The following is a 15,727-nucleotide window of genomic DNA, read 5'->3' as shown; positions in this document are numbered from 1 at the left end:
TACTGATTACTTCCCCCCAAAAGTAATCCCGTTACTTTACTGATTACTTATTTTCAAAAGTAATTAGTTACTTAGTTACTTTTTTAAAACATGATTTACAACCTGAATAGGTGATAAAGCGATAGATCTTTCAGTCCAATTCTATTTTTTCTGCATAATCCATCATATAAAATGTAATCAAATGAAAAAGTCTCTTTTTGAAACTTGTTTTATCAGTTTTAATCTTTTAACTTTACGCATCAAGCAAAAATTAAATTATATGCAACATTCTCTGAATGGAAGAAATGTGTTTAACATTTAAACCTATTTTCTGCACATTCCAGCACATAAAATAAAATATTTTTTTGTGTTTACACTCAGTCTTTCAAATAGATGCAAGTAAAACACAGCAGAAAATAAATAAAATCAAAGACTCAGCGGTCCTGTTGCTCTATTTTCACCTGTAAAGCAGGACTGGGGTAGGCGGAGGTTTACCCTGGTGCAGGTGTGCCGCAGCAGTCAGTGGAAGAATCCGCGAGTTTCTCTGTGAGTTTCCCATTACGTCGTAGCGCACTCGGTGCTTGCTTGGAAGTTTAGGGGTTTTTTTCACTGTAAAAAGAAGTTTTCTTCCCACGCAGTGAACAGCGGACGCTAATGTTTTTGTCACTTTTTTACGGAATCAAACTCAAAGTAAGGTCAGTACTTCAACGCTTTAAACGCTGCACAGTCTTACTCTCTCCCGCACTCGATATATTATCCATTGTTGATCTGCACACAGCTGTTGTCACGAACGTCGCACTCACTTACGTCATTGTCATGAGACATTCTCGCAAAAAAATCACAGTTTTAGTAACGCAGTAACACAGCGTGCTTACAGGAAAGTAACAGTGATCTAATTACCTTTTTTGCAGTAGTAATCCCTTACTTTACTCGGTAATTGAAAAAAGTAATCGGATTACAGTAATGCGTTACTTGTAGCGCGTTACTCCCCATCTCTGCCCACCACATTCCTAGACTTCTCTGAGCCAGTAAGGCATCGTCGCCAAGACTCAAGTCTTTGATGCCGGAGGCCAAATCTTCTGGCTTCAAGGCTTGCATGACTGAGACACTATTTGATGCGATTTTGTGGAGCGTGAGGTTAGACTCAGCTAAGGATGCACATGTGCGGATTGATGGCTGCAGACTCCGTGAGAACTGAAAGCAGCCCGTGATTGATGTAGAAGTGTCTCTCAACAAAGTGTCTTGTGTCTGCTCCAAACTTGGCCTTAACTTCACAGATGGCTCTTTGTAGGCAATAGGTGGCAACAACGGGCGATATGCTGTTACCAAAAACATGCATCCACATGCGGTACTCCTGCACCTCCTTTGACAAGTCATTGTTCTTGTGCCACAGGAACCTCAAATAATCTCTGTGGTCTCGTCTAACTAGGAACCCGTGAAACATTTGGGTAAGTGTATTGTCATATGGTCTGGACGTGCACATTACGGATATAAGCGACGCTCGGATCTCGGACCACCTCCCAGTCATGTTTGATATTGAACTTTGTAATGTGGAATCGAATTGTGCGGGCCCCCTGTGCCAAGTGCGCACGATTAATCCTGAAACTATCACCAGCTTCTCTGTGGCCTTTACTAACTCTACTTTTTATAATACCAACTGTAATTCAGCTATATCAGTTGATGAATTTTCTAACTCCTTTATTTCAACATGCTCCTCAATTTTAAACACTGTGGCTCCATTAAGGGCTAAACACTTCAAGCCCACTTACCAACCATGGCTGAATGAATCCACTCGCGCTTTCAGGTGTGAATGTCGCCGAGCTGAGTGGAGATGGAAAAAAGACAAACTTCAGGTGTCCCTTGAAATCCTGCATAACTGCTGATCAAAATATCAGAAGACTGTCAAAACTGCAAAAGCTTCCTTCCTGACAGGACTTATTACTAACAACAGTCACAAGCCCCAAGTTCTGTTTAAAATCTTTAATTCAGTTGATAATCCCTGCTCTACGCCTCCCCGGCTCTCTGTGAAAAATTCTTGCATTACTTTATAGATAAAATTTCAGCACTAAGGGCACCATATCTACCGGCAGTTAACCAAACCCCAGTTTCTGAATGCTCTATGGTTTCTCAACAGTTTGAGCCTGTATCATTTTCGACTCTGAAAGAAATTATTGATCATATGAGTAACTCTAATACGCTACATGACATTCTTCCCTCCCACATTATTTAGGAAGCTCTGACTACTATCGATCCCTCTATCTTACTTCTAATAAACTCTTCACTGTCATCAGGCTGTGTTCAGACTGCCTTCAAACACGCAGCCGTACAACCTGTAATCAAGAACAGCAACGCTGACCCCAACAGTCCTTCAAACTACAGGCCGATCTCTAAACTTCCCTTCATGTCTAAAATTTTAGAAAAAATAGTTCACCAGGAGCTTCAGTCCTTCTTAGAGACATGTGGTGTCAGTGACAAATTTCAATCTGGATTCAAACCCCGTCATAGTACTGAGACAGCCTTACTGAGAATTTTTGATGATCTCCTCCTAACTGCCGATTCTGGGCACCCTGTGGCTCTAGTCTTATTAGATCTAACTTCTGCTTTCGATACGGTAGACCATAATATTCTCCTAACAAGGCTAGAACATGTAGTTGGCCTTAAAGGTAATGTTCTTTCATGGTTTAAATTGTATCTATCAGACAGATCGTTCTCTGTCAGCATGGGGAAATACTCTTCCTCTTCTTCCCCTGTTAATTGTGGTGTGCCTTAGGGGTCCGTATTAAGCCCCACGCTGTTCTCCCTGTACATGCTGCCCTTGGGACTCATCTTTAAAAAAACATAACATCTCCTATCACTACTATGCAGATGATATCCAAACTACCTTCCTCTAAATTTGGATGACTCGTCCCCACTCTCGCCTTTGTTTGAATGTCTGCGGGAGGTTAAAGACTGGCTATCCCAGAATTCTCTTATCTTAAATGAAAGCAAAACAGAAATTATTGTTTTTGATAGCCACGTTCCCCTGGGCCAGCTAACTGATACAATGGGGTCTTTTGCCAGCCACCTTTCTCATTCTGCCAGAAACCTCGGAGTGTTCATGGATAGTTCTTTTAAATTAAACAAGCAAGTATCCACTATGCTAAAAACCAACTTTTATCAATTACGCCAAATTTCCAAAGCTAAGCCCTATTTACCACATAAAGAACTTGAAAAACTTGCCTTCATCACTTCTAGATTGGACTATTGCAACTCTCTTTACCTAGGCCTCCAACTCTCCCTCCTTCAGCACCTGTAATTAGTCCAAAATGCAGCAGCACGCCTCTTAACCGGCACTAGAAGGCGCAAGCACATCACCCCTGTCCTCGCTAACCTACTCTGGCTTCCCGTCAAATATCACATTGATTTCAAAATCCTTCTACTAACTTTTAAAATTCTAACTGGGCCCTAGCTACTTAACTGATCTCCTTGATCCGTACAACCCAAAGAGAGCACTAAGACCCTCCAGCCAACTGCTCCTAATGCGACCAAGGTCTCGTTTAAAAACCAGAGGTGACCGTGCATTTGCCATCGCTGCCCCTAGACTCTGGAATAATCTCCCAGTCGAAATCCGTACTTCGGAATCGATTCAATCGTTCAAATCCCGTTTAAAAACACACTTGTTTACACACTTAGCTTTTGAAACAAATTAGTTTGACTTTCATTCAGCCTGCACTACACCATGTAAATGCAATTTTAGGTATAATTGTACTATTTGTTCTTTGTTCTGCCCGCACTGTGGTTTTATTGTGAAGCACTTTGATGTACACTAGTCTTTTACATGTGCTATATAAATAAACTTTGACTTGACTTGACATTTGCTGAATATCAGCAGTGGTTGCAATGAGCTCTTTCCTAAACTGAATCAGCACACCAAGGAGAATGTTATTGAGATCAGGGCCTGTTAACCCTCTCAGGGCAGGCGTTGCAGATTTGCAACAGTTAAAAACTAACAACCTGATTACACCACATACATATTTTATGGGTTTTTTTTACTCAGATGTACCACTGCAGGACTTGGTTGTGCATTAGCAACAAAAAACTTAATTTGAGCCTGAGAGGGTTAACAGCACTGACTCGAGTGACAAAACAGATTGCTCAGCACTAGGAGTCAAAGACCACTCGTATCTGACCAGGCTTCTGGGAATGATATTCGCCAAAAATAGGCAGGTACCAACACTCACTGTTGTTACTGATGTGTGGTGTGATCTCTGTTTTATTGTTTTTAAACAGCTTGTCCATAAATTCTAAGAACTGTTCTTCCATTTGAGGGTTTTTTTGGTTAAGTTGCGTTGTGCTCATTGAGTTGAGTCTAGACAGCGCTTGGTCTCTGTCATTTGAAAGTGGCAAGGGAGGGGACATGAATGGTAAAGGGGACAGCTCTTCTGCCATCTTGTTGTTCTTTGTTTTCATTCAGCTCATTTTGTGATGATTATCTTTTTTCACCACATTTCTGAAAACAAAATGCAATAAACACGAAGTCATGAAAAGTGAAGCCGGTGGGCGAGGCATCTCACCCAGTTCTAACTTACCTCAAAGCCTTCCAAGTGTCTGCCCTGATTAAAATAAATAAATAATTGCATGCAGCCCTGAGTTATTGCTGCAGGCAGCACACTCCCCTCGAGATGAGTACACTTGGTAACTAACTGGGTTGAATTTCGTGGCCTGGACGTAGGACGCAAGGGTCTGTTACTTTTAGGAGGCTGGAGTAACCTGTAAGAGCTATTTACACTATAATGGATTATTACTCAGATTTTTACCTTTACTGTTTCACAAAGGTTTAAAAAGGGAATGTCCACGACTGCAGGATATTTTATTAAAACAATTTAGAGCAAACAAAGAGAAAGCAGAATCAAACAATCACAAAAAAATCCAAATGACTTGAATTATACTTATCTAATTAATGTACTCGGAGATAATGATGATTTCGTTCTAAACTTTGGGAGGAGACAGACTGGGGAAGATAACACAGCTGGATCCACAGATACACTTATTGAGTGGAAATTCAAATCCTCTATAATCAAACAACAAAAATGACAAAATACAGAATCAGTTTGCAGGTTTACAGTTTGGTCACTCTGACGTCTCTGCTGTAACCTTTTAGATCTAATCTTCTGAACTGAACATTTCACAGAGGATAAAGGGAAGAACCTCGTATCCCATTCCTGCATTATCTCCTTTTAATCCAGTTACGTATGAATACTTCCTTTGCTTTGTCTTAGAAACTCTGGTTGTTTATCATTTGTTGTCTTTCAAATAATTTCATAGATTATATTTTTTATTTATTACACTTGTTAACCTTATACCTGATTATATTCTGATCAGCATTACACAATCACACATAATTAACTATCAGCAAAATCATACATGAATTATGGTTCTGTGTTCAACAATTACAACACTTAATACCAATTCTCTCATTCAAAATCATCTCTAATGATGACTCGGTGACGCGTTTCTTATCGTTCACATTTCTGCAGACACACACAGAAACTAAACTCTTCTAAAATCAAAGCACTTTAAAGATTCCCAGGTATTTAAACCCTAGTGGGGGTTGTTCCTTTAGAGCATAGTTAAAATACTGGATCATGTCTATGCACACATATTAGAATAATTTTCATCACTCAGCTTACTTCTCATTTAACATATTAATCAGACTTGTACTTTGATGGATATCTTTGGTTAAGAATAACGATGATTTGCTATTAGTAAAAACACAGAGTGCCATAGTGATTATTTTATTTTTAAATCCTGTCCTGGCTCGCTGATTTTGCAATCAGAATTATTATCTGAATGTATTTTGAGGATCCATAAATTTTCCATAGACTCCTCTTGTTCATGTGAATCTTTTATCTTTTTATTTATTCATTTCTATTTGTGTCATTTCAGTTACTATATCATATGGGGTGTACTATGACCATAAGGCAGGACAGGCAGGAGGGAAAATAATGGGAGTATACAGAGCCAGGGTCATCTGTAGTACCAAGGGCACTGAAGACCTGAGGCAGACATCTCTGCAACATCTGTGCACTCATCCCAGCAGGAGAAGGAGGGAGGCCCCAGCTGAAGGGTGGGAGCCCCAGAGGACTATGGGCAGTTGACCCCACTAGAGGTCACTGCAGACACGTTTCTCTAAACTTAAGTACGACAAACCTGCTGTCGTTGTAAATGTGTCTGATGGACAGCAGATTTGAAAGTTTGATGGTTTGAACAGTTTTTCCTCAGATATGTTTGTCATGATGATCCATCTCTGAGGCTACGTCCACACTAAGATGTTTTCAATTGAAAACTCTTCTTTTTCTCTCCGTTTTGGCCTCCCGTCCACACGGAGACGGCGTTTTCGGTCAAGGAAAAATTAGCTTTTTGAAAACACTCTCCAAAGTGGATACATTTGAAAACGCCGTTTTGATGTCGCAGTGTGGACAGCAAAACCGGAGGCTGTTCAAAAATGATGACGCATTTTAGTCATATGATACAGTCATGTGACCAATTCAACTAAGATGGCAGACAGCATTGTACAGCAGTTGTTTTGTTTGCTCTCAATTTTAACAGCCCTATTAAAGATTAATATCAGGAAGTTTTCCTCCACATTTTGTCACGACTTTCTAAGAGCCGGAAAGTAAATAATCGGCAGACAGAAGTGACGCAGGTCGAATTGTCTTGCATGCGCAGTAATGGAACGTAAGCATTTTCAGTGTGGATGAAAACGATTGAAAACGATAGTGTGGACGCGGAGCATTTTTAGATGAAAACACTGTTTTGAAATTTATCCGGATTAGTGTGGACGTAGCCTGAGGGTCTCAGGGTGAAGAGCTCCATGAAACACCAGGGGGAACATCAAAGAGTAAAACATAATTAAAAGATAAATACAGCAAATGTTTGTGATGTTTTTACATAAAACAGATCAGGCAGTCTTATTGACAGGACAGATGATCAGTGGTGCAGAGTTTTTACCACCTTGATAAAGCCCAGGTCTAAAGTACGGGAAGAGCTTCTCAGTGAAGGAGCAGCCAGTGAACGAGTAGATCAGAGCTGCAGCATCTACGTCATAGAAGGAGACCAGACCCTCCTCATAGTCCACAAACACCCCCACCTTCTCAGGACCAGACCGGAGAGAGAGACGGACTGGAGGGGTGGCACAAGCTTTGTACTTATTTCCATTTCTCAGACATACAGTCCAGAGACCGTTCTGAGGACTCAGTCTGATTTTTCCCTTCCTGCTGATCGACTCTGTGGCCACTCCTAAATCCCAGTCAGTCTTTCCTTTAACCTGAACCTCAAAGTAAAATCTGCCTGAAGAGAAACTCTGCTCTCCTAAAACATTAACAAAGTAAGAAAATCTCTCTGGGTTGTCTGGAAGCTTCTTCCTCACATCACCACACTTCACTTGTTTTCCATCATCAGACAGGACGAGTTTAGGATGTGCTGTATCAGGATCCATTGTCACATCCACTGCATACTGCTGGACTCTCTTCAGCTCTGCCTCAAACAGCTTCTTCATGTGTTTCCCGAGTGTCTCCACAGCTCTCCCCACAGTCCCCTCATATGATGGTGGACGGACTCTGACCTCCGTCAAGTCCTTGGTGGGTGGAGCAGCTTTCAGGGAGGAGAAGCTTTGGACGAGGTGGAGGTGGTCTTCAGAGTGTGAGAGCTGCTCCACCTCAGAGCTTCTCTCCATCAGCTCAGAGATTTCCTGTTCCAGATCTTTGATGAGTACTTCAGCCTGTTTCTCTGTAGTTTCCAGTTTGTCTTCAATCTCCTTTATGAGCTCCTTCAGGCGTCTCTCAACAGACTCCATAAGAGCCGTGAAGACCTGAACACCTTCTGCTTTCTGTCTGTCTGCAGCATCTTTACTCATCTTCACCGACTCTTTGATCTCCTGAATCTTCAGTCGTCTCTTCTGGATCATCTGCTGAATCTCTGCCTCTGTCTTCTCCAGCTCTGCCTTCTTTCCTTCATATTCTTCTCTCAGAGGAACAAACTCGTGGTTCTTGTGATCTAAAACAGAGCAGAGCATGCAGACACATGTCTGGTCGGTCTTACAGAACAGCTCCAGAGGTTTATCGTGCTTCCTACACATCCTGCTTTCCAGGTTCTCCACAGGCTCAGGCAGCAGATGTCTTAATAGGCCTGATATTGTGACATGAGGCTCCAGGTGAGACTGACAGTAGAAACACAGGCAAAGCAGACAATCCAGACACGACATTAGGGCCATTAGTTTAGTTCCAGTGTCAACCTTGATCATCCATAATGAAAACCTCTTAAAGCATTTCAGTAAGGAGGCCTTCCAGGATTTCCACTGAGGTTCATCTCTGAACTGAGCAACCATATCAGAGATGACGGTGTTGACTTTCAGTTGAGGTCTGTTCCTGAATCCCATTTTACACATGGGACAGAAATATCTGGAATTAAAATCCCAGCGCTGAGTGATGCAGTTTTTGCAGAAATTGTGTCCACATGATGTGGTGACTGGATCAGTGAACACATCCAGACAGATGGAGCACAGAAACTGATCTTCAGACTGCAGATTGCTGGCAGCAGACATTTCTGCACTCTAAGGGAGAAAGAAAGGAAATTCATCTTATTTAAAATTTTGTTTACATTTCATATGTTAAAAGTAAGGAACAAGTGTTAGGGTTGTAGTCATAACGTAGTAGTTTTGACAGATGTGACAGATGCCCATCCTGACAACTTCATGTGCTTACTCATTACGTCCTCAGATTGTTCTATTACAGGAACAGTTTCATGATCGTACCCTTTAAAATTCACAAGTTCCCCAACTTAAGTCGCCTCAAGGCGCTTTATATTGTAAGGTAGAGCCTACAATAATACATACAGAGAAAAACCCAACAATCATATGACCCCCCACTTTGGCGACAGTGGGAAGGAAAAACTCCCTTTTAACAGGAAGAAACCTCCGGCAGAACCAGGCTCAGGGAGGGGCGGGGCCATCTGCTGTGATTGGTTGGGGTGAGAGAAGGAAGACAGGATAAAGACATGCTGTGGAAGAGAGACAGAGATTAATAACAAGGATGATTCAATGCAGAGAGGTCTATTAACACAATTACGGTCCAAAAGTCTCAGCAGTACTCTGTCCTCCAATTCCTCAGTGTGAGAAAGATGTTGGGGGTTCCTGCTATTGGTATCACTGCCAGACAATATATCCTTGGTTTCTGTGTATTTGATTCAGGCAACAGCAAAACTCTGCTCTTGCCATATCAGTCAGTCAGTCAGAATGGCTTTTATTTGTCACAAGCAGGTTGCCCTGCAGTGAGATGTGACCCCCCCCCGACCTTACACACATTACACAGACATCACTTGGGGTTACAAGTCGGAGATCGGTAGCGTTACAGAAAAGAACACTGAAATGTACACAACAACGGGAAAGTACAAGAGGAAAAAAAAGAGACCTCCACTCATGCTGTGGCTCCATGGCAGGACAGCACGGGAGCAGGAAACAAAAAACACTCCTCTGCACAAAAAAGCACATGAATAACCACAGCACAACATTTGAAAGACATAACAAGCCACAGGGTTGGGTAGGTGACATCATAACACAATCAACACAGTGTGCACATCTGATCTTGAGCCGCTGCAAAACTGCGCCGCCAGTTGACCCGATGTCCACATCATGGGGGAGGTAAGCATCGAAGGCGTTGGGAGGGGATGGGATCAGTGAGTGCTAATCAGTGTAAGTGTATGTGTGTGTGTGTGTGTCCATAGTTCAGCGGAGACAGTGTCCTTCGCCCTATCAGGCTAAGTAAACAGTCTGCCAGCCAACCCAGGTGGCCTTGCATGGGATGGGAAGAATAGCCGTAACACAGACGTAATCTGGGAGAGATAATTTCGGCTCCAGCCTTGGGCCTGCAGCTGGCGCCGTTATGGGGTCCGCAATTCGATGTTGAATTTTGTAAATTTCCATGCGAGCAGCCCGGAGAATTTTCTGGCTGCCCTAACACTCCGACACTGGCCTCTCGATCTCCCGTTGGAGAGCCGCGAGCCTCCCCATGATGGTATCAAACTTCTGCTCCATGGTGTTGTCATTCCTTTGATTCTGAGACCTCACAGCTGCAGTGATCCGTTCCGCGATGTCTTCCAACTGTCGCTCAAGGGTCCCATTTTGAGCAGGCCTCTCTCTGATGTATCCCCCCATATGCTCAATGTTGTTGTTTTGAGCCTTCACAGCCGATGCGAGGGTCTCCAAGATGTTGGCCATATTACGTTCGTTGTGAGAGGTCGCGCCTCGTCCCGTCGCTTCGATTCCAGGCGGCAGCTTTGGGGGGGTTTGAACAGCCGGTTCCGCTTTCTTGTTTCTCTGATAAACCAGGGCTAAGCCAAGTCCGATCAGCAAGAACCCTGTTATCATGGTTCCGAATAGATAGATATCTTCAGCATCCTCGATCGACAGTCCCGCCAGGCACACGACCCTCCAGGTCTGCCACCCGTCCATCGTGTAACCGGCAGGGAAAGTCCCTCCAGGGCACTCAGGCTCTCCCGAGCCCAGGCTTCTCGTTGAGAAAATGGTGTCAATAGCATTCAGAGACCAGTTGATCAAATCCATGATTCTCTTTTAGGTTTTAGAGAACGGCTGTGTTAGTCTATTCCAGGGAAGTAATGCACATGAGACAAGACAAGGACATAGAGGCTAAGCAGGGAAGATAAGGGTGAGGAGTAGAGGAGAAAAGTGCGACCGCCTTCGCTGAGAGCCAAAAAAGAAAAATGTGGGTATTTGGGTGACAATCCCTGATCCTCTTCTCCTACCGACAATGGCACCACACAAACAATAAGAACCCCCAGGCGAAGAAAAAAAATAACATAAAAACAAAGTCCCAAAGTGCTCCACCAAATCATTTCAGAATCAAAAACACACCACAGACCTCACTCAGTGTCTGCGAATGTGTGTTAGGGGAGAAATCTAACATCCTAGAGCTAGCAGACATCGAAACAACTCAAAAAACTACTGTGAATAAAACAACATGTCCCAACCAGTGAAACCTAAACACAAACAGATTACACGAGGAACACACCTTGCTTATAAAACCAGCCACATGTTAGGGAACCTTCCACCTAGTGGCAAAAGGAGGCACAGCGCTCTGGTACAATCAGAGCTATACATAATAACAAGCTATACTGTTAAACTTTAACTAACTGTGATCTATAATACATCACAGGCTTGTCTCTCATAATCTGACAATGTTTTACCACTGCCTCTGAGAGAGGCCACCATTAAGCCAATAAACATGACAAATGCATTGTGGTTATTATGCCAAGTGGATTCAATTACAACATGAACTCTGCAGCCTCTTCCAAATGTTGGAACACTGAGTTGTTTGATGTTGTTAAAGAACCCAGAGGTGTCATGTCCTCGTACGTGACCCCTTTGCTGTTCTTGCATGTGTAGTTTCATTCGTATGGCCCGGATCTGGCTCACACAATGTGCTTACACATGGCCCACATACGGCAAAGAATAACGGCCCTTTGGTGGCCCAGATCTGGTTTGCCAGAGGTGGCCCACACATGGGCCAGTTGCAGGCATACTGGCGATCCTGTGCTGGCCCAGAACAGTTTCAGCTCTGGCCCCAGATGTCAGCCTAATGTGTACCTTAATCAATCCAAGTAATAACAACACGTGCCGGAACATAATATTGACAAACTGGTGCTGAATGCCAAGAAGACAGTGGAGATTATTGTGGACTTCAGGAAGCACACAGCCCCACTCCCCCCCATCATCCTGACTGACACCCTCATCACCTCTGTGGACTCATTCCGCTTCCTGGGTACCACCATCACCCAGGACCTGAAGTGGGAGCCCACCATCACCTCCGTCGTAAAGAAAGCCCAGCAGAGGATGTACTTCCTGAGGCAGCTGAAGAAATTCAACCTGCCAACACAGACGATGATGCAATTCTACACCGCAATCATCGAGTCCATCCTCACCTCCTCCATCACCGTGTGGTACTCTGGAGCCACTATCAGGGACAAACAGAGACTGCAGCGTGTTGTGCGCTCTGCTGAGAAGGTGATTGGCTGCAAACTCCCATCTCTGCAGGACCTGTACACCTCCAGGACACTGGGGCGTGCAGCTCGGACCACAGCTGACCCTTCTCACCCTGGACACAGTCTGTTTGACCTGCTCCCCTCAGGCAGGAGGCTCCGGTCGATTCGCACCAGAACGTCTCGCCATAAGAACGGTTTCTTCCCCTCTGCTGTTGGACACATGGACAATAACCATATGACTGTTCCCACCACTAACACATGACCCTACACTGCGTTCACTGCATCATCCCATGTTTGGCACTGATCACCACCTGCACTCATGTATATATCTATCCTCTTAGCACTTTTAATTCTTATTTTTATATCTATTTAAGCATTATATGACAGTATGTTTGCACTAAATACCGTAGCAATTTCCTAATGTTGTAAACCTGCTCAACATTTGGCAATAAAACCCTTTCTGATTCTGATTCTAAGGCTGATGACGAAACTCTGTTTAGACAGTAAATGGACTGATTCTTATACAGGGTTTTTGTAGTCTCCCGGATTACTCAAAGTGCTCTATACAACATGCCACATTCACCCAATCACACACTTTCTCTAAACTGAGTGCTTGTCGAGGGACGGAAGTGACGGGAAAAGGTAAGCGACCCATGTTGTAGGTGACGTCAGACGCCGGAGATTTTGGCGGAAAAAAAGCGAATGGTAGCGTAGAATTTAACAAAGTTTCTTTAATCTTCAGTATTACCAAATAAACTAACCAAATGTCATATAACTAACAACATCTGTCCTATCATCTCCAAACACCCTGGAGGACAACGGGGAGAGTTTAGACGCTCTCCAAGATTACATCGACCGGTGCTTCCAAGATTTAGTAATGAAGAAGGCTCAGAGCATGTCTTCCCCGGCCAAAATCGAGACACCGTCATCAAAGAGATGTCGCCCGGCAGACTCCCCCAGCACAACATCGCCTGCCAGCAAAGACATTGCAGACATCCTGGAGTCAATCGACAAGCGATTGTCCAGTTTCGATGCGAGGCTGTCCCTGGTGGAGATTTACACCGGGAATTTAAATCTCTGAGAGAATCCCTGGAATTCAGCCAGCAGCAGGTGGAAACGCTTGCCGCTGAAAATGCCACGCTACGGGAGTCGGTCAAATCTCTCACCGATAACGTGACCAAGTTAAACATAGAAAATAAAAAAATAAAAGAATCCGCTATCGATCTACAAGCCCGTAGCATGCGAGACAACCTTGTGTTTTCTGGTATTCCAGAATCTGCCAGAGAGGACGCGGAGGCAACGGTGAAAAGCTTCATTAAAACCCACCTGAAGCTGCCGGAGGACACCGTAAAGAACATCGCCTTCGAAAGGGTGCATCGCTTGGGGGCCGTGAGGTCGCCAACTGGGAGACAAGGTCCAATTGTGGCCAAATTCAGCCAATTCAAACAGAAGGAACAGGTTTTTTTGTTGTCGCTCACAGTTAATGTGGTTTCTTTCTTTCTCTTTTCTTTCACTGCGGTGATCAACTACTTCCCCACTCACCTACAAACAACACCCCCTATTTCTGCATATTCACACACCACGATCACGCAAACACATGCGCTCAACGGCAGCACATTTACACCGGGCTCACAGCACACACAGACTTACAAGACACACACACAAGCCACGCTTGTTCATATTAGTGAATATACACACACATAGTCCGACTTAAGGAGCCTCTTACCACACATTTTTTTCTCTTTCTATTTACAAACAAGTGATGTTTCCACATTCTCTTCACCCGTCTAAACGAAACACCCAGCGTACATCGTTAGACATACACACACAATTATGGGCACACTAAGGTTTGTTACATAGAATGTAAATGGAGCTGGCACCAGAGGAAAAAGGTTAAATATATTTAATCAGCTTAAAAAACTATAGGCAGATGTTGTTTTATTACAAGAAACTCACAGGCCTGTCACAGGTTTAAACGAACCTAAAACACCTGAGTTCCCTAATGTGTTTGCAGCCTGTTATAGTTCTAGACAAAGGGGAGTAGCAATTTTAATACATAAAAATGTTAATTTTAGAGTACTTGATACAGTTATAGATCCAGAGGGTAGATTCCTTATTATTAAATTATCAATATTTAACAAAAAGCTATGTATTGTAAGTATATATGGTCCAAATGTTGATGAACCCTCATTCTTCCACGGATTTTTTAGTGCACTCTCTGAACACCTTGATTGCACACTTATTCTTGGAGGCGTAATTGGCAGTCCACTAGGGCTGCCACGATTAGTCGACTAGTCACGATTACGTCGACAATCAAAATCGTCGACGACTGATTTAATAGTCGACGTGTCATTTGCAGCTTTGTAAGATCACAAAAGACGCAGGAATAAATAGTAGGATTTAAGAGTGTAATAACGGACTGAAACAGAAGATGGCAGCACTGCATGTACAAGGATGCCAGCTGCCGTTAAACCCCAAAGAAGAAGTAGCTCTGTCCCAGAATTCATAGCGCACCCCAGCTCAGTTTCCAACAATGGCGGCAGCTAGTTAGTTTTAATATTACTCTTATCATTCTTTCTGAGTCACAAAATAAACGTTTAACATATTTTCAGGCGAGAATGTAGCTGTGTAAACCTCAAATATCTGCTCAGTTTATCAAGACACCACATATTTTCAAAAGCGCTCCGACGTTTTCGGAGACGTCTGTTACCCACTAGCTCGATAGCGAGCCGGTGTGCTAGGCTCACTAGAGCCTATGAGAACACCGGACTCCCGGCAAATCGTTTTCAAACCCACCGCCACATGATATACAAGATAAGATAAGATAAGATGGCCTTTATTAGTCCCACAGGTGGGAAATTTGTTACAAGTCACTTGGATAACTTAAAAATGTTATTGTTTGGCTTTTTTTTGTATTTTATTTGTTCCTGAGTAAATCGGTTTGGCTGAGATTAAAGTTATAGTTTTTACACAGCTGAATAAACGTCAAGCAGAAACCTGATCATCAGAAGTGTGAGATGCTCGAGAATATACTCCAGTGTCCCGTTATATTTTAGATAGCAAGGAGTTTATTAAACTTCACCAAAACAATCTGCAAATTTTGTTAAAATGTAATAAACTATCATCTTGTCTTTATTTTTAGTTAGCACATACCTTAAACACTTAAAGCTGTAAGCTAATGATAGTTATATAAGAGCAGATGCATGCTGGTGCAATAAGCTGTACGTTTTACGTCCAATGGATGCATGATCTGATTAGTCGACTAATCGCAAAAATAATCGGTGACTAGTCGACTATCAAAATAATCGTTTGTGGCAGCCCTACAGTCCACAAATATAATCAAATGGTATATGAGCGACTTTGGTCTTTGCAATGCATGGCGCTCCCTTCAACCCACCAGTAAGGAATATTCTTTCTTCTCACATGTTCATCACTCCTACTCTCGTCTGGATTATTTTTTGGTCAGCAGCTCACTGCTGAGTGACATCTCAGACACTGAGATTCACCCTATAGCTGTCAGCGATCATGCTCCTATATCTTTAACACTAATACATAAGAAGAATGCTACACCAAGTAAAAACTGGAGATTTAATACATCACTGCTTAAAGATGAAGACTTTATTAAATATTTTAAAAAAGAATGGACTCTATATTTAGACTATAATGACACTCCCGGAACATCAGCTTCTGTTTTATGGGAAGCAGGGAAAGCTGT

General features: G+C 43.0%; 1 protein-coding gene across 1 annotated transcript; it reads right to left on the bottom strand.

The window, feature by feature from the left end:
• Positions 1-6,919: 6,919 nt before the first annotated feature.
• On the bottom strand, positions 6,920-8,560 carry LOC120435214 (E3 ubiquitin-protein ligase TRIM21-like). Its single transcript, XM_039604316.1, has one exon. It carries the CDS (start codon positions 8,558-8,560, stop codon positions 6,920-6,922), a length of 1,641 nt encoding a protein of 546 aa, XP_039460250.1.
• Positions 8,561-15,727: the final 7,167 nt, after the last annotated feature.

This window comes from Oreochromis aureus, linkage group 3 (genome assembly GCF_013358895.1).
Source record: "Oreochromis aureus strain Israel breed Guangdong linkage group 3, ZZ_aureus, whole genome shotgun sequence".
Classification (NCBI taxonomy): domain Eukaryota; kingdom Metazoa; phylum Chordata; class Actinopteri; order Cichliformes; family Cichlidae; genus Oreochromis; species Oreochromis aureus.
The sequence above is the reverse complement of the archived record's forward strand: the minus strand, read 5'-3'. Positions and strand labels throughout refer to the sequence as shown.